Raw genomic sequence first — 23127 nt, 5'->3', positions numbered from 1 at the left:
TTACATTTTTAGTTTATGGAGCACTGTGCTAGGTGCAGAAGCAAATCCAGAAATGTCAGACGGCAGTGGGAAAGCTGGTGCAGCTACAGACCTGTGCATTCATGCCACAGGAGGGTGAGGTGGGCTGCTCTGGGCTCATCTTTGGTATTCTGCAGCTGCCGCGCTCTCCCAGTTCAGCTTTTGATCTGTCCCAATGCCTGGGGTGGGCGTAAGGGCACAAAAGGATAGTTTTCACAAAGGTTGTGGGGGGCAGCTGTTTCATTCCCAACTGCCTCTCATCCAATTCACCCTCCTGCTTGGGCAGTTCCCACCATGGGTAGGGTAGGCAGTGGAGCGTGTACCTTCAGGGATATGTCTTCCCAAAATTGTATTGTCACATGCTCCCCTGGTGCTGCATTTCCCCACACCAGGCCACAAATGGGGCTGTGATAAGGTGAAAGTGGGAGAAGAGAGGCATTCAGAAAGGATACTGGGGAGAAAGTTGGAAAGAATAAAAATAGCGAAACTTTCTGAGCACTTACTGGATGCCTGCATTGCAGTGCAATACTTGGTAACCATTAATTAATTTCATGCTCATGGCAGTCCCACAAGGAGGTGCTATTCTTATCCCCATTTACAGAGGAGTGAGCAGGTAAGTTCAGAGGCTGGCCTGGCACCACACGGACACAGGTGGGGCTGGCATTTGAACTGACATGGTATCACTCCAGAACACCTCTTCTCAAGCACTCTGTTATGTTGCTGCTCCCAGTCTCTTACCAGCTTGGGCAGTAGTCTATTCACATTACCTGAGTTGGGAAGGAAAGACAGACAGCAGCCCAGCTTCACCCTAGAGATCCTAATGCAGCTGGTCTAGGAGAGGGCCTGGTCATTCACATTTTTTAAAAGGTCCCCAAGGAATCCCAGTATGTAACCATGGTTGAGAACCACTGGTCTAAACCAATCAATACCCAACAGCATCAACTGGTTTGTTAGGCCTGAAAGAATGAGCTAAGGTGAGACTGTGTCCGTGGGCATTGAAGGGATCCCTGCATGGGCAAACTGTAAGTGGGCAGATGTGGTGGGAGCGAGCTGTGAAAAGAATGAACTGGCATAAAGAGGAGACACTGGAAATAATTTGGGGCCCCATTTCAGAGCTCTATTGTAGGCCTGTTCTTCAAAAAGTTTCCCTCCAAATAGTTGAAGGCTCCCTTCCTCAGCGAGTGACCAGCCAAGTGAGGAAAGCTGAACATGTCATGCAAGATGGCTTTAGAGCATTAACAGATCAACTCAGCAGTAGCTCCAAGTGAGCTGAGGCAAACTGAGTCCCTATGACCAGGAACTCTCCAGGAATAGGGCTTACCAGGAACAGCTTTTGGAAAGACAATTTAATTTTGAGCCACATTTAGGAAGCTGGGCACAGTGTGGCTAGAAGAGAAAAGAGAGGACTGCATCTCAAATGTGAAGAATATGGTGTGTGTCTGAATGCTTGGAAAGGGGTAGAATGGTTAGGTGTTGTGGAAGGAATAGGGAGGAGATAAAGTCCTCCAGAACAGTGACTCTCTGCTGGAGAAGGATAAGTATTTGAGCAGGGAGATGAGAGGGGAAAGGTGGTGAGAAAAGTCCAGCTGCTGGAAGAGTCTACAGGCTCTGCCAGAAAGCATGGGTTTGCTGCAGTCAGCGTCAGGGTCCATTCTGGGTCTGGTGAGCACTGAATTGGAGGCAAAGGAATGAACTGGCAGCCCAGACAGCCTGATGCAGACCCTAGTGAAGCATCAGCTGATCAGAGACAGGTGTATACTTCTAAGGTGGCCAGAGAGGAGGAGCTTCCCGGTGAGGTTCCAGGTTGCCCTGCTGGCTGCTGGTGAATGGACGGTGAGAGACAGGAGAGTGCTTGCAGCAGGTGAACAGCATGATATTGTCCAAGGCTGCATGCCTGCTTCTGAGACCCAAGACTTCTCTGTGGTAAGGGGTGATCATCCACTCCCTCCTACTCCTACATCCACTCCTACAAGAAGTTTGAGGCTCTGCTTCCAGAGTTCAGTTCTCACCCCAGGAAGCCTCAGTCCTGTCCCCAAAGTACTTCTTGGGATATAAAAGCAGAGGACAGTTAACAGTTTCAAACTAGGATTCATGGGTGTCTATAAATTGGAGTGATTATTGGTCTACTCATTCAGTAAAAAATATCAAGAACCTTAAGGATTTGGATTCAATAAGTAGGCATTAAAGCCTGAGAATCTGCATTTTATCAAAAGCCAGGCAATTCTTGTTACAGTCTTGATTTCAAATCCCATTTCTTTTACTTGCAGGTTGCTACTTATACACTATCTTGGGTTTCAGTTTACAGCTAGTAGTCTTTCCTCCTCTGATCTTCCCTTTGACAGAGATTCTTAAGCCTGGCTGCACATTACACTCACCTGGGGAGCTTTAGAAAAATACTGATGGCCAAACTCCAGACTAATTGACCAGACTCTCTGGGGCTGTGCTCAGGCATCTCCTAGGGGAGTTGACTCTGATGTACAGCCAGGGCTGAGGATCCCCCTCATCTACCACTCAACCACAGCCTGCTTCCTATTTGTCTCTCCTTTTGGCTGGGCTGTCACCTCTGACCCTGTGTAGCCTTCAGTATAGTACCTTTCACAAACACACTTTAAAGCATGTCCAATATTTTCATCTAGTTTAGTTCAGCTTTATAGGCACCATAACATTGCCTGGAAGTTGGAGTTTTTTGCCCAAAGACAAGAAATGATTCTCATTCCTATGTCCTTTCTGAACCATCCTCTTGGCTAGATCTTGGGTCACCTCTTCCTTTAGCAGAGCTCTGTGAGAACCACCTCATGTCACAGAGAGGTCCAGTAACAAGAGGAGCACCTGGGGTTAGATGCAAGAGCTCCAGGTGGCAGGATGGGCGGAACTGCCTGAGCTGGCTGGAGAGCCACAGGGACTCCAACACCAGGTGTCAGATTGCTGGTGATAGCCCCTTCCAGCTCCTGGTCTCTCCACTGCTGACAGCACAGGGGCCAGCACAGTGGCTGAAGGAAATCTTTCAGGTTGGAAGTTCTTTCCTCTAAAGATTCTTGGTGACATGATGGGCAAGTGGGAGCAGGCCTGGTCTCAAGCAGAATCATAAGGCAGATGAGGATTCCTCAGATGCCCATCTCCCTTTCTTCCTCCTTTTATTACCAATAGCCTCCAGACCCCACCACTTTCCCAGAAGCCACTGTTCTCTTCCCCTCCCTCTAAGCCTGCTCTAAGAAAGGTAAACTAATTCACACTGGGTTGAATATTTCTAGTCAAGTTAAGTGTGATACCCAGTTCCAGGTTTCTTTGTTTATATTTAAATAAAAGAGGAGTGTTTCAAATGATGGAATTTTAGCTGTCATTGTGGATTAAGTATTTTTGAGGGGAGTACAGGCTTTTTCTGAATTCCTGAAATTACAAAGTCTACTTGAAATCAGAGGGATGTGGGAGAGCACCTGCTTCTGGGGATGCTGCTGTGTCTATTTTAAAGGAGAGATTTTGCCTTTGGGGACTCACCTTCAAGATACCCCTTGGGACACACCAAGTCTCATGTGTCCACTCTCCTGCCAGATGTGGACGAGTGTGTGGAGGGGACTGACAACTGCCACATTGATGCTATCTGCCAGAACACCCCACGGTCATACAAGTGCATCTGCAAGTCTGGCTATACAGGGGATGGTAAACATTGCAAAGGTGAGGCTGGGAGTGTGTCTGGAGAAAGGGGACTTGCCTGAGTGCGAAAACCAGTGGCACTGTTCTCATTTGCCATACTGTGCATTACACTAAGGCCTGCAGTCCCTGATAGATGGGCACAGGGATTAGGGATGGGAAGCTATTTCTTCTGGGAGGTGGGAGGGTACCATTTTCTAATTTTCTCAGAGACACTATGTAGGCTAGCTGAAGCCCTGGCATGGGAATAGTTCACAGCCCCACAGCCTGGCTGGGTGGGGGGACCACAGTCATGGGACTAAGGCCTCAGGTTCTCTGACACTGGAACCTCCATCCTTGGATCCTTACACCTTGCCCACAGAGGATGAGGACAGTAAATTTACTCCACAGGAAATTTATACTTTTAACAGACACATCTTCCCCTCATAATTACAGCAAGAAAAATTAGAGCATGTTATTTTAAATGTATGACCTTCAGTGTTGGTAAGACTTCAGTGGACAAGGTACTTGTCCTACATTAACTACATTAATTCCTGGTGATATTATGAATTGAAAAGTGATTTTTTTCATACCTAATAGGAATCTTAAAAAATATTTATATCCTTTGACCAGGAATTTTAGAGACTTATTAAAAATAAGTTCAAAGAAATAATATATGAGAGATGTTCTTTGATGAATTATTTATGAAAGTAAAATAAATGAAAGGAATATCCTAAGTTATGATATAGTGACACAATGGACTACTCTGTTACCATGTACAGAGTTAGACTGGGCAGAGACATGTAAAAATACTTATGACTTAAGCTAAATGAAAATAGCCAAATGCAAAATGGTATGTAGGCTATGAAAGTAACTGTATAAACACACACAGTGATTTTGTATTTTTTAAAAAACCACCACAAGGCTGAGCTTGGGGTGGACAGTTGGGGGTCTAGCTGCCTCAGCAATTCTTTGCCCACAGATGTGGATGAGTGTGAACGAGAGGATAATGCAGGTTGTGTGCATGACTGTGTCAACATCCCTGGCAATTACCGATGCACCTGCTATGATGGATTCCACCTGGCACATGATGGACACAACTGTCTGGGTGAGTAAGGGAGAGGAGATGTGGGAGGGGATGCCCTATGGGGAAGGAGGTATCATCAGCATTTCCCATTTCCCAGGCAAGGAGAGGAAAGTTCTCAAAAAGGTGCATTCTCACAAAATAGAGGATAAGGTCAGCCTCTCCTTTGAGAGTAGGCACTGAGGATGAAATAATCCTGCTGCTGGATGAAAAACATCAAAGGGCATGCTGCCAGAAAATGCCCCCGGGGCTAGGGTCAGGAGATGACAATAGTAGGCTTTGCCCCAGTGGGTAGAGCATAGTAGAAAGGTCAGAGGGTCATTTGGCTCCAGACAGATGCTGGTTCTTTTGCTTATTAGCTATGGAGCCTTGAGCAAATCAAGTAATCTCTGGGCATCTCAGCTTCTTCATCTCTAAAATGGGGATGGTAATATCCCACTCAAAAACCTCCTGGGTGAATCACCATGAGAGAACATGTGTAAAGAGCATACGTACAATCCTTAGTATGTAGTAGGTGCCTAATAAATGGGAGGAATGTTGTGGATAATAATGTGCCCAGGGGAGCCTCTGACCCCTAAAGGCTGGTTTTCTCCCAGCTCTTGCTGCAATCTCCAGCTCACCCTCTCCTCACTTCTGAGGCCTCAGCCTGGCCTGGTCTCCTTTGTCCCACGAGCTAGATCAGTGATAAGAGAATCTTTAGGGAACTCAACTCAACTTTGGTCTCTATCATTTTGAAAATTATACTGGGACCATATTAGATTCTTCTCTAAGAGGAAAAAGTAAAGCCCAGAGCAAAAAAGGATTTGAGATGTGAACTCGGGTCCTCTCCTGAATTCTTTCTCTCTGGTACCAAAACAGAAATAGGAAACTGGAAGAATAGAAGGCCAGGAAAGGAAGAGAAACAAGAGGAATGATGCCCAGGAAAGCAGGATACCCAGGATTCATTGGCCAAGGAGAGCCTCCTTACTATAGAGCTGCCTCTCAATCCAGTCACATTCCATCCTTGGACCAGGCGTATAGGTTTCTGCTTCCAACCCAGGCATCTAAACCCTGATCCCTGCTGGGCCTTTACCCTGGGCCCTGGCCACCTATCCTACCACTTAGCTGTCAGGGAAGGACCTTACTTCTCATCTGCCAAATAATCTGTGAAGGCCTCTTTGGGGACTACTTTGGAAAGATAAGCTGTGACACTTGGACCAGGACAGTTAGTTACCCACAGGTCTGTGAACATCAGCTTCTAAGTTCTAAGTTTCCCAGATTCTCACCAAGTCTAGTTTCCCTGTAAATGCTTTGGGGAGAACCACCAGAGAGATAAGAGAGTAAGTAGGGATGGAAAGGGTCAGGGGAAGCAAAGGTCTATCTAACCCTAACCCTAGGATTGGTGTTCAAGGTCTCAGTCCTACCTTTGGCTTTTAGGGGAACTCTGAGTGAGTCTAACATGCCCTGGGCCTCAGTTTCCCCTCTGAGAATTGGAGAAAAGAATTTGGCTAGAGTAGCAAAGTCACAGGGTTGGGATAGAAAGGAGCAAATAGGATGGAATATAAGATAGGACAAGAGCAGAAAGACAGGGAGGGAAGAGTCAGGGGTGTAGCAAGAGATGGGTGAGGGACATGAACAGGCAAAGGAAAGGACACCTCCTTGGTTTTCCCAACAGGAGCATCTCTCAGACAGGAGTCTGCTGAATCCAGGCCCCTCTCTTGGCCAGAATGGAAAAGCACAGGGTTTCAGAGCTCAGCAGAGAGCATGGGAAGAGAGGGGCAGATGAGGCCTTCAGGAGCCCGGATTTAAGCATCTACATGGGGAGCAATCTCCTTAATGCCTCCTGGGCCAAGGAAGACTGAGAAGGGCTGTGAACTTGGGAGGGCAGTAGGTGGCACAGAGACAGAGTCAAGGCATTGAGTGGGAACCCCATCATGAGCTTGGCTCTGGGGCTGGGGGTGTTGATATTGGGTGGTGATTGGGGTGTGGCCTGGAAGCTCTTCCCCCATACCTCCCTGCCAAGCTACCAGACTTTGTTTTGTTAAACCAAAATAGGAGAAAGTCTAGAAAATATGGCAGTAAGCCCAGGCATGGAGGAATGGGAGGAGACAGGGCCGTGGCCTGTCCACAGAAATCGGCCCTGCCCTGCAAGAAGCCGAGATTCACCACCTTCCTCCACACCGCCACTCTGGCCACAGCAGCGTGGCCGTAGCTCTCCCCGCACATGGAGTCCATTTCCCAGATTCTCTGATTCCTGGCTGATTGTCACAACCAGCTGCCGCCAGTTCCTTTCCCTGACCAATCTCCATCCTTATCTCTGTTCCTCTTGCTCTGGCTCCTTCCCTGACCTCGTCTGCCCTCAGACTCAGTTTGAACAGGTGAGGAGAAAGGGAGGCAAGTGTTCACCTCAGTGAGCCGAATTCAAATGTCCCTTCCCTCTGCTTAGCTCCCCAGTGCTGCCCTCTTAGAGTGGCCTCTTTAAGAACAGCAGAACATGAGCTGATGAGAGGGTGAGAACTGCCTGGCCTAAGGCTGGGTGTTGAATTTGGGGTGTGTGCTGCTCTCAGCCCTTGGTGCTTAAGTCCCAGGGCACACCCTTAACCCTGGCCTGCATCCCATGGCCTCAGCAAACACCTGTCCTGCACAGATGTGGACGAGTGTGCTGAGGGCAACGGCGGCTGTCAGCAGAGCTGTGTCAACATGATGGGCAGCTATGAGTGCCACTGCCGGGAAGGCTTCTTCCTCAGCGACAATCAGCACACATGCATCCAGAGGCCAGAAGGTCAGCCCGTGTGACCTGGGAGGGCCCAGCCCTGCACTCCCAGGCTTCTCTTTGCATTTGCTTGGGAGCTTTCTCTTAGTACCCCCTAGGTCTCACCCTCTGCTCTTTCTCTTGTCCCTCAAACCAATCATATTCTAAGGGCTACAGGAACAGACATTCTGTGTTAGAGCAAAACCTAGGGTAATTCATTTGGGGCTGAGTAAGTGTAGGACTGAGGCCATTGTGGGGCATCCTCTATGTCCAGACCTGAGGTGCATGCTGTTCCTAATTGCAGTGGCTGAGCTCTGAGCTGCTAATATCTGAAAGGGCCTCAACATACATTATTCCTTAGATTGGAGTAGGTGGGCCAGGCAGGAATAGCAGGGTATGTGTTATTTCTGTGACTGGACCCACCCACTTCCCAGACTGTGACATCTCGGAGGGCAGGGACTATGTCTAATTCATCTTTATATCCCCAGAAACTAATATACTGCCCTGCATGTAGTGGGAACTTAATATTTGTTGAATAAAATCATATAGTAATTACCTGTACCAGTTGTTCTCACTCACATTATGTTATTTATATTCTTTCCAGTTTGACTGTAAGTTCTTTGAGGGAGAAGATCATGTCTTATATTTTTCAGGGTCCTTTCTAAATCCACCCAGTACCAAGCACAGTGCTGGGCAACTATTAGACACTATTTTTTGGTTGTTTGAAGGATGGTAATCATGCAGGTTTTCCTGGGGCTAGGTAGCAATACCTTACATCACGTAGAATAGCTCTGAGTTCTGCTTAGTAGCACCCAGCTCTGTAGGCAGAATGGGGGCCTTTGAGGGAGAGTGTCAGTCTCCTCTCTGCGTTGCAGCTTCAGTGGGATTTTCCTAATTTTCTAGGCCCCAACTATTCCTTCTAGTTTCTTTTCCTCTAGGTGTCCAGGAGTACAGAACATTCACCCCCTTCCTCTTCCCTTTTAGAAGGAATGAATTGCATGAACAAGAACCATGGCTGTGCTCACATTTGCCGGGAGACACCCAAAGGGGGTATTGCCTGTGAATGCCGTCCTGGCTTTGAGCTCACCAAGAACCAGCGGGACTGTAAATGTGAGATAAGTAGTAGGGCAGCTGGGGAGAAGGGGAGACAAAGAGGAAGGGTGGGGGGCCTTGTTAGCAAGAGGAGGGAGAAAAAGGGAACATGGGAGAGGCAACTAGATAAGATGGCCAGTACCCGTGTTATGGAAAACTGTGGTACCCAGGGAGAAGCAAGCTGACAGACCTCCTGCCCTCTCTGCACAGTGACGTGCAACTATGGCAACGGTGGCTGCCAACACACGTGCGATGACACAGAGCAGGGTCCCCGGTGCGGCTGCCATGTCAAGTTTGTGCTCCACACTGATGGGAAGACATGCATCGGTGGGTGAGGCCAGTGGAGAACTCAGTCCATCTGTGATGGGGGTGGGGGTAGAGGCTCTTGGGAACCAGGGGATAGGGGAGCACATGGGGCCCAGGTGCTGGGCTCAGAATGACTGGAGAGTTGAAGACCCAGAGAATGCCAGGTCTAGTGAGGGACAACTGAGAAATTGAAGGGCTCGCATAATCCTCTCCTCCCCTACCCAGAGGTTCCACTGACCTGCCCCCAGGAGCCTCACCATCCTCTCTGTCCAGGTTGAAGTGTTGCCAAACTGGGGATAATTAGCAGAGGTGCTTGTTGACCAAGGCTGTGGTTGAGAAGGGGTAGGAGATCTGGGACCATGCAGCAGAGACGCTGATTGACTGGTGTGGTAAGGTGGGAGCTGCCACAGCCCACTGTTCCCACTCTGGAACTGAGCCGGGGATAGAGCGGTCTTTCCTGGAGCAGCCAGCCCTGAACTGACACATGGTGTTTCCTGACTCCAGATACCACTTTGCCCTCTGTCCTCTCTTCTCACCCCCCTCCTATAAATCCCCTTCCCAGCCTTGTCCCAGTCCCCAGGCTCCTTCTCTCTCCTCCGCACTCCAGTGGTACTCCCTCTCAGCTCTGCCCGGAGGCCTCCCACCTCCTCACCAACTCCAGCCCTCCAGCCCTCTTGCCCTGGTTTGGGGCCTTAACACCTGTATCCCTTTTTTGAATTCCTAGGCTTTACCTCACTTATCTTCAGGTACCACAGATGAGTTTAATTCCTTTATTTTTATTCCTAATTCCTTAAGTCTTTAGGTCACTAGTGAAGGCCAATTACTGTGCATTCACAAGTGCTGGGAAAGATGATGGGAGAAAGTGTCCTCTGGGAGAAGTGGAGAGGAAAGGGAAGGATGTGGGCAAGGGGCAAGGCTGTGTCTTGAGCCAGGCAAGGGGCAAGCTTGTTTGGTGGGCATTTATGGATGGCCATTCACCTCATCAGCTACCACATGCTTGGGGGATAGGAAGGTGTGAACAGTCCCTCTGTGTGTTCCAGAGACATGACATTCCGTCTAAGAACCAGTCACCCCTGTCTCACTCTACTGACCCCCTGTCTCCGCACACAGAGTGTTTTCCCCAGACACAGGACAGGGGAGCACATGATGCTCTTAAAAGTCTCCCTCAGGAACCTGTTCCAAAGACTTGGACACACAGTTCTAAAGTTCTTTCATTAAAATCTGTCCTTCTCCATGTTTCCCTCTGAACTAACTCTTCAAAGATGCTGAAACATTTTAAGGTCTTCATGTTGCCTTCTCTAGGCTGGTTTGTTCCAGTTCATTTTTAACTCATTTATAAGTCTGATTCTTCTGCTTCCCAGACCTCCCACCATCCCCTGGGAACATTCACACATCCCCAGAGTCTCCCAGAAGAAACTCATACAGTCCTTAAAGAAAAGCTGTGTGTGTCCAGATAGAGCTCAGGACCACGGATGTGGGGCTGGGTCCCTCTGATTTCCTTCTGTTAACATAGTCCTGGGCACAGCTGCTTTTGAAAATACCTTTATTAAGCTTGAGCTCCTCTCTAATGCAAGACCCATTCCACCTTCTGGGCCATGACCAAGTGAGGCAGAAGAGAGCAAATAAGGCTGTTCTAGCATTCCCAGCTATGTTCTTTTCCAAGTTCCTCTCCCTCTTTTCCATTAGAACTTATTTTACCTTGCCCTAATCTCATTTTTCTCCCCAGCCCTGGTAGGAGGAAACTTCATTGTTCAGGGCCATCTGGATATTCAGATTTAGTGGGGAGACTGTGAGAGGGTGAGGTCAGTTAGCAGAAAAGGTGGGCACCCTTTGGGATTTGGCAGCTTGCAAGACCTGAGATTGCACCCCAGCCCTGCCTTTGGCATGCTAGGTGGTACTGGGCCCATGACTGCTCCTCTCCGAGACTTAGTTTCCTGTCACTTGGTGGGAGCCCGGCTTCTTTGAGGATACCAGGCAGGACAAGGCTGGGGAGTGAGGTGCAGGAGTCTCAGGGCTCATCATTTGGGCTAGTGGTTTGGGCCTGCAGGGTGGAGGAGGTGGGCAGGGGGCTCCTGCCCAGCATCTAAACAGCTTTTTTACAATGTCAAACAGGGGAAAGGCGGCTAGAGCAGCACATGCCCCCTCAGGCCGTTTCTAATGGTAAATATGTCTGCTCTCCACTTGCTCTCACCGGCTTGCTAGGGGAAGGGCTAACCTGCTGGGGCTCCCACTAACTGCATGCCCATTGGCCCAGCCTGACTGGACTCCGGCCTACCAGCAGGGCTCCCCCGGCAGCCTGGGTGCTGGCCCCATTGGGTGACAGAAAACCTGAGTCCCCTAGAGCTGGCCTAGGAGCCTCCATGTTGGTTTTTGTTTTGTTTTGTTTTGTTTTGTTTTTTACAACATAAGGCATTTATTATAAGTATCTCAGCCCAGGTTAACACAGCTATAATGAGAATCTAATTTCTTTTCCTGGACAAATGTATTAGATTTCAGATGTATTGAAATGTGTCCTGTGGCTGTTTGACACTTGAACCTGCAGCTTGCTGGTAAGCCAGAGAAGGCATTGAGCAGAATTTGAATGCCTAGGAGGGAAGTTCTTTATTTAAACCCCCACTGGGCTGCATCTGTTTCTGGGTCTGTTCTCTAACCTTGGGAATCAACAGAAAAGCATCCTTCTTTTGAGTGTTTCACTCTTCCTCTGCCTCCATGTTGGTTTTGCCATTCTTTGGTCTTGTTACTCTCCTTCTCTCCTGCTTCCCCTCCTGCCTTCTCCCTCACCCACCTCCTAACACCTCACCCCTTCCCAACCATCTGCCCCCCTCCCTCTGTCTGCCTTCTACACACTAAAGACCCGGCCAGCTCCATCTGACCCATTGTGCCCGCTGTGCTCCTGAGATGGGGGGGTGGGGATGAGTAGGTGCCATCTCCTCCTTGGGGCTGCTTTCTTGGGTTCTTACCCACATTAGTTCACAGTCTCAGCACCACTCACCATTCTCTTCCACCCTAATGGTTAAAACATTTTAGTTTAGACAGACCTGAGTTTAAATCCTGGCTCTGCCACCTTCTAACTGTATGATCTCAAGCAAACTACTTTCCTCTATGATCCTCAGTTTACCCTTCTGTAAAATAAGGAGAGTAAGAGTCCTCTCTTAGGTTTGCTGTGATAACTGAAATAGTCCATGCAGAGCATCTAGTAAACACCTGACACAGAATAAGCACAGATTAAATCTTGGTTTTAATACTGCAACCCAAAGAGCAACAGGTTGAGGCCATGCCATCCTGTTGCCCCAGCCTTGCCCTGGAGAACACTGTCCTGCAGGGGTGGGCAGCTAGCTATGCCCTGGTTTCTGGTCCAACCTGGGATGGATATTGTGCCAGCTCTGCTGCTCCCCATTCTTGGTCCCTCAGAATATACCTAGTCTTGGCACAGGATCTCTGTTCCCCTCTCCCTGCTCCAGGGCTTGGGGGCCCTCTTCTTATGCTAAGAGCACTCTTAGCAGGTAATGGCTGCACTTGAACCAGAACTCAGGGTTGCCTCTCTGGTTCCTTGGGAACCTCGGGAGAGACTAAGGTAGGAGGGGCACACAGGAGATCCCATTGTGGCTACTCACAAACCTGGGCATTTGAGGAACCAGGGCATGAGCAGGGACTCACATGCAGAGCTGGGCTTCTTCTGGAGCCCTTGCCTTTCTGGTCTCCTTGGTGACATGAGTTGGGCCTAAGATTTAGGAGTCAGAGATTCAAGAAGATGATAATACTCACTGGTGCTTTTCTCATTTAGTCCCTCTGATTCCGAGAACCACTCTCCTCTTCCCTAGTGGAGTCCTCAGAATTTTGTCTAATGGGAGAATTCTAGGCCCCCAGAGTATGGCCCACACCTCCTCCACGGGCCCCCGCCCCACCCAAGCCTCATGCTGTTTGAGCTGATGGCTTTTCCCTGGGCTCACTTGACCCTTCTGAACTGCAGTTTAAACCTGTTTTTCTCCTGCTCTGAATTCAGAAAAACAGGGAGAGTGACCCACCCATACTCCTTCCACTCTGACCTCTCAGCAAAGGGAAAACTTACCAGTCAAGAGGGGGCAACAGAAGAGACTTAGCTCTGAGGTTCTCTAACTCTGTCACCTACCTTCTTATCCCCTTCCTTCTCTGCATTCTTCTTCTCTTTTTGCTCCCTACAAAAGATCTCCCCATTAGGAAAGTAAAACAACAGAATAGGCATCTTATTTGCATCTGGAAATAAAAGGAGAGCTGGGGAGGAGTTGGAGGGAGCTGAGAAGGGGCTGGGAAATGACCAAGTATGTGCTGTCTCCTCTGAGGATGAGCAGTCAGACATGAACTAGGATCTTTCTTATGACAGCTGGGCAGGGAGTAAGGGGAAGATGAATTGATGGCCATCCCTCAGCTCTCTTAGGATCACCAGGCTCACTATTCCCGAGATTGTCCCATCCTACCGCGACCACCCCACACCCACCAAAGGCGCAGTGGTGGGAGGAAGAGGAAACTATTCTTTCTTGTTCCCTGTCAGGAAGAACCACCCTTACTTAGCTCCCCGGCCCTCCCTGAGCCTTCCCCTCACCACCTCCTCCACCCCCTCGGCACATTCCTGCCTGACAGCTCTGGCTTGTACCTGCCTCACTGCTGTCCACCTTGTTTCAATCAAGTAGGGGGCAGGGAAGTGGACTGCTTGGCTGCACTTGTGAGGGGATGGGGGCTGGGAGGAAGGGGGCTGGGAGCCTCCACTTAATTCTCTTCCTAAGGCACAGGGAGGCAGCCGAGGCCTTCCCTCAGGCCTCTGGGCTCTCCACTACCCTCAAGTTCAGGACTCCTCCAAGCTGATAACCCGGTTACCATCCCCTGCCTCCCTCCTAAACAGAGACCTGTGCTGTTAACAACGGAGGCTGCGACAGTAAGTGCCACGATGCAGCGACGGGTGTCCACTGCAGCTGCCCTGTGGGCTTCATGCTGCAGCCAGACAGGAAGACCTGCAAAGGTAAGGGCTTTCAGAGGACAGGAATGTAAGGGGAAAGGGCTGAGTTGGGACCAGAGACAGAGTGCCTATTATGGGACCTCCTCCACGCCCTGGAGGCAATTCTGATTATAAAAAACTGAGGACTAGGGCTTGTCTCCTGTCCACCTTTCCCATCTCAATGCAAAGGGCACAAAACTTCCCACCACTTCTTTAGTGCCCCTGCCTCTACCCCACCTTTTTTTCCCCCGTACTCTCATTCCTATCCCCCTATAGGTCCTTCACTCTCCTGATTACCTCTCTTGGTTCAGGAACATGCCATTCACATTTGTCCCTAGATCTAGAAAGGGCATTGAGCCCTATGTCACAGGTGTGTTCCAAAACCTTCTTAACCCACATTCCCAGACTTTCCAAGTAGGCAGGCTGTATCATCAGAGGGAGAACAGGGTAGCACTTAGGAGTGCTGATGCTGGAGGCTGGCTACCTGGGTTCAGATCCAAGCCCTGTGATCCTGTCTCTGTGCCTCAGTTTCACCGCAGTAATGATGCTTGCCTCATAGGGATGTTGTAAGGATTAAGATATATACAAATTATATATAAACTACTCAGTAGTGCCTGGCAAATGGTAAATACTTTGTGTTAGCTATTGTTATGGTACAGTTTCTACATCATCCACTGTTTGCCGTCCTTTTAATTAACAGGTCTGCTGAAAAGGTGGAGTGAGGAAAGGAAAAGGGGAGGGTAGCCATACTGAAAATGATTCAGCAGGTTGTCCCCTGGTCACAAGGAGGGGACTGAAAGGAGAACTGGGCTCATTTTTTTGGGTCTTTGGGCCCAACAGCTGGCAGAGAGGATGGGGGAGGCCTGGGGCAGCAGGTCAGCCAGCCAGAGTTGAGAGGTTTCCTGCTGGGAAGGGCTGTTGACAGGTATGCTGAGAGTGAAGTGGAAGACTGCCCTCTCTGCCCCCTCCCCCAAGTAGGGGCAAGTAGCCTGGGTCCTGTCTGCCACCAGCTTGGGGAACTTGACCTCAGGAAGGAAGCCACCCACCCACGCCACCCCCCTTCCCTTCCTAGTGCTGAAAGCTGCCTCAGGCCTGAGTCTCTCCAGACCTCTCCTAGTCCAGCCCCCTGCCTGGCCCTCCTCCCTCCCCCACCAGCTATCCAGCCTCGCTGGCTCTCCTGGAGGTCAGCCTTGCCTGGCCTCTCTCCCAGCTCCTCTGTTAGCAGGACTGCCCCTTTGAATCTCCACCTCTGTGTGCCCCCCCACCCCCCAGGGCTCTTATGACAGGCAAGGGCAGGGAATAGAGAAGGACAGACGCTATGCACCAGCCTTTTGGGGAAGTGCCATCAGCAGCAAAGTGAGGAGCATGGATTAGCCCTGTAGGTCAATGCCTATCTACTTCCTGCTCCAGGCAATTCCCTGAGGACCTGACTGTGGTTCCCCTCTGTCCCCTTCTAAGAGGCAGTCTTAGGAAAGAAGGTATTACTAATGGCACAGATCTCCTGAACAGGGAAGAAACATGCAGCAGAGTGAGAAAGGAGTCAGTAGGGGCAGGCCCAGGGCTCTCCTTGATTTTCTGTCTCTGTGAGGGAGGGAGGGAACTTGTCTCCTTATTTGTGCCCAGCCTTCAATATTACCTTCGATTCTCTCCACTTTGTCCTGCTTCCCCAGACATAGATGAGTGCCGCTTGAACAATGGGGGATGTGATCACATTTGCCGCAACACGGTGGGCAGCTTCGAATGCAGCTGCAAGAAGGGCTATAAGCTTCTTATTAATGAGAGAAACTGCCAAGGTGAGCAGACTTGGGCCAAGGGAAAAGTCTTGGGAGAAGTTCTTGGAGGCAGGAGAGCTTCAAGGAGACCAGAGGGCCACAGTCTGAGAAACTAACTAGACACTGTGGAGAATCTCCAGAGGTGGTGTCATGCTGCAAATTAGCAAATGTACCCTACCCCTTCCTCTCAGCAGACCAGCTCTGCACTGAGGCACACAGTTTGGCAAGGAGTGAGGAATGAATTTCACCCCAGTCACATCCTTGGCATCATCTGCCCTACCTAACTACACATGGGGGCCCTGATCCATAGGCACCAGATCTCACAGTTCCTGGCTAACTCCAAAGACCCCAAGTGGAGGGGGCGTAGGGAATAGGTAGGCATTGTGACTTGCTGATTCTAGGGCTGGGCCAAGAATAGGGGCTCTTTCAATTTAAGGGGACAGCCAAGGGCCTTCACTTAGGCCCTTCTCCTGAGCACAGGGTTCCAGGGTCGAGTGCCCCAAGACAGAGTCAGTGGCTTGAATCCTTGCTCTTCCAGATATAGATGAGTGTTCCTTTGATCGAACCTGTGACCACATATGTGTCAACACACCTGGAAGCTTCCAGTGCCTCTGCCATCATGGCTATGTGCTGTATGGTGTCACCCACTGTGGGGGTAAGCCAACAAATGTGGACCCTCAGCCACCCAGCCCCTCCCACCTCCCCACCCATTGCCCCTTGACTCCTGTCTTCATCTCCTCAATTACATCCCCCCTGGTAGGTAGGAGGGGAAGGCTTTATAAGGCTTGTCAGCTTCGCCCCTTCTCAATTGTTCTTTTGATTGGGGTCAGAGAAAAGGGAAGGAGGGCCTAGGTTTGAGCTCCTCAGGCATCATTTTGGAGTGCCTGGAACTCTAACCAAAGGTACTCACTGCCTGCTCCCTGGCTCCTCCCCCACTATTGTTTATCTGTGTCTCCCTACTCCGTCCCCCAGATGTGGATGAGTGCAGCATCAACCGGGGAGGTTGCCGCTTTGGTTGCATCAACACTCCTGGCAGCTACCAGTGTACTTGCCCAGCAGGCCAGGGCCGGCTGCACTGGAATGGCAAAGATTGCACAGGTGGGCAGCGCCCTCTGCTGGCTATAGCTGACACTGCAGTTTTGGGCAGCTGGAGAGTTGAGGTCCTCCAAGGTGTGGAGTTCCATGCTGATGAAGGTGTGAGGTAGTAGAGGGTGGAGATGTAGCCATCTGAGTTAGAGGCATTAAGTTTCTGGTAAATAATCTTTTCATCAGTCTCTGTACAATCCCAATTCTGCATGTGTAGCTAATTCTCTTCCTCCATATTACCCAACTGGGAGAGGGTGGGGAGGAAGGCCCTTTCCTCCTCAGGCCTCTCTCCCCTTCCTAGAGCCAGTAAAGTGTCAGAGCAGTCCTGGTGCCTCGAAAGCTGTGCTCAGCTGCAACCGGTCTGGCAAGAAGGACACCTGTGCCTTGACCTGCCCCTCCCGGGCCCGGTTTTTGCCAGGTACATAGAGGTTGCTGGATAGCTGGCAGGGAGGAAAGGCCGACTGTTCCCGCGGCTGCTCTGTTCTCCTTGGATTCCTCCAACAACTAGGCATTGGGGGGTAGGGGTGTGGGAGGCAGGTCAGAGCTGTGACAGCCCCCTTCTCTCAGAGTCTGAGAATGGCTTCACGGTGAGCTGTGGCACCCCCAGCCCCAAAGCCACTCCAGCCCGGGCTGGCCAAACTGGGAACAGCACAAACTCCAACCACTGCCATGGTGAGCACCAGCCCAGAGGCCATGTTTCCACCTTACTTCTCTTGCTTTTAAGCCCCTATTTCTCTTCTTCATTAATCCTCCTGGCCTTTTTCCTGGATGCCCTTCTTTTACTCTGTAATTCTCCAGCCCTACTCCCTTGTTCCCTCTGCCTAACATCTGATTCCTTTAGCTTTCAAAATCCCTCTCCTCCAGTCAAGCTCTTGGCTTACTACCCAGCTTCTCAACACCTTCTTACAGCAATTCCCTACCCCAGGAGGCCCCCACCCCTCAGGCTATGCTGAGCTTCTACCATCCCTTTAGAGGCTGCAGTGCTGTCAGTTAAACAGCGGGCTTCCTTCAAGATCAAGGACGCCAAATGCCGCCTGCACCTGAGAAACAAAAGCAAAACGGAGGAGGCCAGCAGAATCATGGGTCCAGGTCTGGACTGGGGACCCCACTCCAATGGGCTGCCTGGCCACCAAACCCGTCCTACCCCTCAGCTCCTCTGCTTAGAGAGACCTCCAAAAACCCACTGGCACCCTGAACTCCATAAAGAGCACAGGAAGAAGCAGTTGTAGGCATAGAGCCAAGAAAATCCTAGATATTCCTCTCACCTACTAATTGGTATCCTAGACTAAAAGAGAATTAAGTTGCGGTCAGATATTTGGTAGGGTCTGTCTGGGTTGGGGTGAACAAGTGACAGCTGAGAGTGAGAACTTTTCTTGTTCCCAGAGGGTACCCTTGGGGCTGACAAGGCCTCTCCCCCAGGTGGTGCCCCCTGCTCTGACTGCCAGGTCACCTTCATCCACCTCAAGTGTGACTCCTCTCGGAAGGGCAAGGGCCGGCGGGCCCGGACCCCTCCAGGCAAGGAAGTCACTCGGCTCACCCTGGAACTGGAGGCAGAGGTCAGAGCCGAAGAAACCACAGGTGGGACTGGGGACACTGTTGGGAGGAAGATGGAAAGGGGAGAGTAGACATGGGGAAACCACAGGTCTCAGCTAGAGAGAGAAGGGGCAGACCCTGCCTAATGCCAAGCCCAGAAGCCAGTCCCTCTTACCACACCCCTGCTAGCACCTAGCTGTGCTCCCTTGCCCTCTTACTGACAGCTACTCTGTTTCTCTTCCTTCCCTGACTCACCACCATCTACTACCAGCTGGCTGTGGACTGCCCTGCCTCCGACAACGAATGGAACGGAGGCTGAAAGGGTCTCTGAAGATGCTTAGAAAGTCCATCAACCAGGACCGCTTTCTGCTGCGCTTGGCAGGCCTTGATTATGAACTAGCCCACAAGCTAGGCCCAGTAGCTGGGGAGCGAGCTGAGCTGGTAGAGGCCTGTAGGCCTGGGCAGCACCGTGCTGGGGCCAAGTGTGGTAAGGGAGTTTGCTGGGGAGCAGGGGAGTGGGGAAGGCCCAGCTTGGGCCTGGCTCAGAGCAGGACACTTTATGTCCTGTTACACTTTTCAAACTGTGAGGCAGCCAAAACCCTCCTGCCTATCCTCACGTTCCTAGTCCCAGGCTGAAATCTAGAGGGACATCATATGGGGCCACTAACCCTCCTGCACATGGCTTTGGCCCCTGATCCTCCTAAGCAGGATTCTGTTAATTTCTAAAGAGATTCTCCTTGAATCTGGGAGAGTGGGAAGGGGAGTCCCAGGCCTGGGTGGTGGGAAATAGGGGGGTGGGTGGCTAGCGCGGCCGACTCTCCCTCAGTCAGCTGCCCGCAGGGGACGTATTACCACGGCCAGATGGAGCAGTGTGTGCCATGCCCAGCGGGCACCTTCCAGGAGAGAGAAGGGCAGCTCTCCTGCGACCTTTGTCCTGGGAGTGATGCCCAGGGGCCTCTCGGAGCCACCAACATCACCACGTGTGCAGGTGCCAGGGGAATAAACAATACAGAGTGGGGAAGGGTGGGCACTGGGACACCCATGGGCATGGGATTTCCCAAGGACAGGCCCAGGCTCCAGGCCACTCTCCTAGTCAACATCCTATGTGTGTGCCTCTGTTCCCTGAGACTGGGTGACCCCACAGGGAAGGCCAGGACCATCCCCATCAGAGTTGGGCCCTTGATTCATTGCAGGTCAGTGCTCACCTGGCCAATACTCTGTAAATGGGTTCAAGCCCTGCCACCCATGTCCACGTGGCACCTACCAACCTGAAGCAGGACGGACCCTGTGCTTCTCATGTGGTGGGACCCTTCCCACCAAGCACGAGGGGGCCATCTCCTTCCAAGACTGTGACACCAAAGGTGAGTGGGCTGCCCACCTCGCTAGGGGACTCCCCAGTGTGCACTACTTCCAGAAACACTCTTCAGCCCTGCAGAACAGATTCAAGTGTGCTGCCCTACCACCTTCACCAAACCAGGAAAGGCCCAGTTGCCCAACCAACCATACCATCCTGACCTTCCACAAGTCCCAAGCCTAGGAATTAGGGAGTAAATAACAGGTCCACTTACCCCTCTGCTTTGGAGAACCGGCGATACACTTCCCTCAATACTACAAACGAGTTTCTGTACAGGTTTAGCACTACCCTCAGTGCCTGAAAGAAAAGGATTGACACAGCCAACCACTGTGTCTAGTATTCAAATTTGTTTTTCCCTGGGCTTAAATTCTGGCACGAATAGGAAAGGTTTGGACTCTGGAAAGAACTTCGGTGTCTTCCATCTCCTGATTCTCCATGACGACTGTGCCCTGCCCATCCCATGCCCCAGAACTCCCACATGCCTGTCACCTTAACTCCAACCTTTGCCCCCTGCCTGCAGTCCAGTGCTCCCCTGGGCATTACTACAACACCAGCATCCACCGCTGTATCCGCTGTGCCATGGGTTCCTATCAGCCTGACTTCCGTCAGAACTTCTGCACCCGCTGTCCAGGAAACACAAGCACAGACTTTGATGGCTCCACCAGTGTGGCCCAGTGCAAGAGTACGTGGCAAGCCAGGCTGTGGAAAAAGAGTAGAGAGCCCTGGGAGCAGTGGACATGGGGAGGGAGGGGGAATAAACCAGCAGGGAGCAGGGCCAGGGAGTGGAAGGGCAGAAAAGTCCCACCCTCCATCTCTCCCCAACCTACTCAACCTCAAGACCAGTTTCTGGACTGGGCCCTGTAACACCCTCTCCCTGGAGACAGGTAATAGGCAGAGATGGTAAAGTGATGATGCAAAGGCAGGAAGGAATGTGGACCCAGAACCAGAAAATAGGTGATGAACAAGGAAGGCAGCTGCCCATATGTGTCTGATTTCCACTTGAGAACTCTTCAATTTTCCCAATCCATTTCTCCACTGATTTCCCTTCTCTTTCTTTCTCTGTCCACCGGGGCTTGACTAGATCGCCAGTGTGGTGGGGAGCTGGGTGAGTTCACTGGCTATATCGAGTCCCCCAACTACCCAGGCAACTACCCAGCAGGCGTGGAGTGCATCTGGAACATCAACCCCCCACCCAAGCGCAAGATCCTTATTGTGGTACCCGAGATCTTCCTGCCATCAGAGGATGAGTGTGGGGACGTCCTCGTCATGAGAAAGAACTGTGGGTGGCTACAGAGCTGGGCCAGGGAAGGGCAATCCAAATCTGGTTTGGAGGGAGAGAAAGAGAAGATTGGTACAAGAAAGAATCAGGGCAGTGCCAAGGGAGGCCTCGGGAGGAGAGAAGCTAACAAGGGAAAGTAGCAATGAATGCTACACATTCAGCGGAGAGCATAGTTCAGAAAGCCAGCACTAGGACTTGAACTTTAATAGTGTCACATGTGTCGCTTTCCTATTCTAGCATTTTTGCCACCCCACTCATTTAAATGTCAAATTTCTTATACTGTGTGAGTGCCTGGATGTCACAGAAGAGCTGTAGAGCAAGCCCAAAGCAGTGAGAGAGGATACATGTATATTGGAGGTGGGAGATGTGCATGCATGGGGAGAGCCTCTGTTAGCATGATTCCTTCCCCTGAGAGCCCTCAATCCAGGATGGTTTGTGTAGCCTCAGTCCTGTGGCTCTCCTGACCTGCTGCTTGCCTTCCCAGCCTCCCCAGCCTCCATTACCACCTATGAGACCTGCCAGACCTATGAGCGCCCCATCGCCTTCACAGCCCGCTCTAGGAAGCTGTGGATTAACTTCAAGACAAGTGAGGCCAACAGTGCCCGTGGCTTCCAGATCCCCTATGTTACCTATGATGGTGAGCAAGGGCAGGAGAGCCAGGGAGCTGGGTGAGAAAAGGGAGGCTCCTGGGTCTTGGGAGGGAGAAGGGGGGCAGGAAGAGTCCCCAACCCTAACCTTCTCCCCTTGTCTGACTTTGCAGAGGACTATGAGCAGCTGGTAGAAGACATTGTACGAGACGGCCGGCTCTATGCATCTGAAAACCACCAGGAGATCTTAAAGGTGAGTGAATATTAACAACAATGGCCAACACTTGATGAGCATGTAACAGTGTGCAGGCAATTTGCTAAGTGCTTACATGAATATTCTCATTTGGTATGCAACTATTCCTATGAAATAAGTACTTTCATCATTCCCCCTTTACAGAGGAGAAAACTGAGACACAGAGAATTACAGAACTTGCCCAGTGGTAAGGCTGGGATTTAAGCCAAAACCCATCTGACAGCAGTGTCACTCATACTATCTTACATCTCAGGGAGGAAAAAGGGAAGAGGAAGAGATAAAAAGTCCCCTATCTCTCCTATCAAGAAATATAAGGAAAATGAGATACAGAAAGATGCTTCTGCACATGTCAAATCCTTCCCTTACTCCCTCTTCAGCTCCACAGAAAATCTACAGATCTAGCACAGCATTTCTCAGTTAATTCAGTATAGCCCTCTTTTAAAGGAAAAGAAATATTTCCAACGTTGAAGAATGGACTAGATACCTGAGTCTGTGGAACCCAGCCTGAGAAAATCTGAAGAAATATAACTATAATCCTAGTCACAGTATTATCCTTCATAAATTATCAATGCAAAAAAAGTTTTATCTTTATGATTAGTAATTTTATACTATCAAAATAAGATACAATGACAAATTAATTTCTCCTAGAATTTGCAGACTTCAAAGAACCAAATGTCAGTGATGCTTTTCAAACATTTTTTTAAAGCATCTGAACCCTTATTTCAAATGCATTGTGGAACTCCAATGCATAAAGTAGTGGAGCCATTTTTATTGAAGTGGAGATGACAGGCTGGAAGTCCCACCTCTTCTTTTAAAAATCCACTGATAAAATGGGAAGAACACTAGCCTAGAAGCCAGAAGATCTGAGTCCTGATGCACATTGCTTGGCATGTAGTAGGTTCTCCACACATCATGTTGCTGTTTCAGACAGGCTGGTCAGGAAAGGGTTCTGAGGAGAAGAGACCTGACTGAGGTAAAGGGCCAATCCATTAGATCAGGAGAGGTGCATTCCAAACCATTGGGCAGAGAAGCAATATGGCATGTTCAAGAATCTTGAGAAGGCCAGTGTGGCTCATCAGTATATGGAAGATGGAGGAGAAAGAGCAAGGCACAGATCACATATAGCCTATGCGCCATGCAAGGGACTCAGCTTTACTGATTAAAAAAAAAAAAAATAGGTGTTTTGAATAGGAGGACGTAGTTTACTTAAGAAACAAAAATGTCACTCTGGCTGTCACAGATGGGGGAGAACAATCTGTCGAGGAACAAGGGTGGGTAGGAGAACAGAGACCCATTAGGAGGCTATCACAGTATTCCAAGTGAAAGATGATGGTGGCTTGAACAGGGTGGTAGCTGTGGTGATGGTGAGAAGTGGTCAGACCCTGGATATATTTTGAAGGTAGAATCAACAGGATTTGCTGTGGTTATGAGCAAGA

The 23127-nt window shown here is 50.3% G+C and overlaps 1 protein-coding gene and 1 long non-coding RNA gene across 8 annotated transcripts in view; one reads left to right on the top strand and one right to left on the bottom strand.

Annotated features, from left to right (window-relative positions):
- Positions 1–23127, bottom strand: part of LOC130681341 (uncharacterized) — a 40187-nt gene that overhangs the window by 7862 nt on the left and 9198 nt on the right. The window contains exon 2 of the long non-coding RNA XR_008994426.1: positions 5–197. This is a non-coding gene — a long non-coding RNA (uncharacterized LOC130681341). The remainder of the gene's footprint in view (positions 1–4; positions 198–23127) is intronic.
- Positions 1–23127, top strand: part of SCUBE3 (signal peptide, CUB domain and EGF like domain containing 3) — a 40594-nt gene that overhangs the window by 8407 nt on the left and 9060 nt on the right. Inside the window, exons 2-23 of one of the 7 annotated variants that reach the window (XM_036920094.2) lie at positions 3568–3690; positions 4628–4753; positions 7356–7490; positions 8445–8570; positions 8763–8879; positions 10971–11018; positions 13735–13851; positions 15498–15620; positions 16138–16254; positions 16572–16697; positions 16987–17103; positions 17253–17357; positions 17658–17774; positions 18105–18263; positions 18490–18705; positions 19045–19206; positions 19412–19579; positions 20093–20254; positions 20654–20851; positions 21336–21488; positions 21612–21691; positions 21836–22846. In XM_036920094.2, the coding sequence (XP_036775989.2) occupies positions 3568–3690; positions 4628–4753; positions 7356–7490; positions 8445–8570; positions 8763–8879; positions 10971–11018; positions 13735–13851; positions 15498–15620; positions 16138–16254; positions 16572–16697; positions 16987–17103; positions 17253–17357; positions 17658–17774; positions 18105–18263; positions 18490–18705; positions 19045–19206; positions 19412–19579; positions 20093–20254; positions 20654–20851; positions 21336–21488; positions 21612–21691; positions 21836–21895 (2855 nt within the window). In that variant the 3' untranslated portion in view covers positions 21896–22846. Of the gene's footprint in view, positions 1–3567; positions 3691–4627; positions 4754–7355; positions 7491–8444; positions 8571–8762; positions 8880–10970; positions 11019–13734; positions 13852–15497; positions 15621–16137; positions 16255–16571; positions 16698–16986; positions 17104–17252; positions 17358–17657; positions 17775–18104; positions 18264–18489; positions 18706–19044; positions 19207–19411; positions 19580–20092; positions 20255–20653; positions 20852–21335; positions 21489–21611; positions 21692–21835; positions 22847–23127 lie in introns of those variants that run through there. The other 6 variants (XM_036920091.2, XM_036920089.2, XM_036920093.2 and 3 more) reach the window with 6 other exon arrangements.

The sequence above is a fragment of the Manis pentadactyla genome, chromosome 16 (assembly GCF_030020395.1).
Source record: "Manis pentadactyla isolate mManPen7 chromosome 16, mManPen7.hap1, whole genome shotgun sequence".
Taxonomy (NCBI): Eukaryota; Metazoa; Chordata; class Mammalia; order Pholidota; family Manidae; genus Manis; species Manis pentadactyla.
Note: the sequence above shows the minus strand (reverse complement) of the source record. Positions and strands in the feature narration are given on the sequence as shown.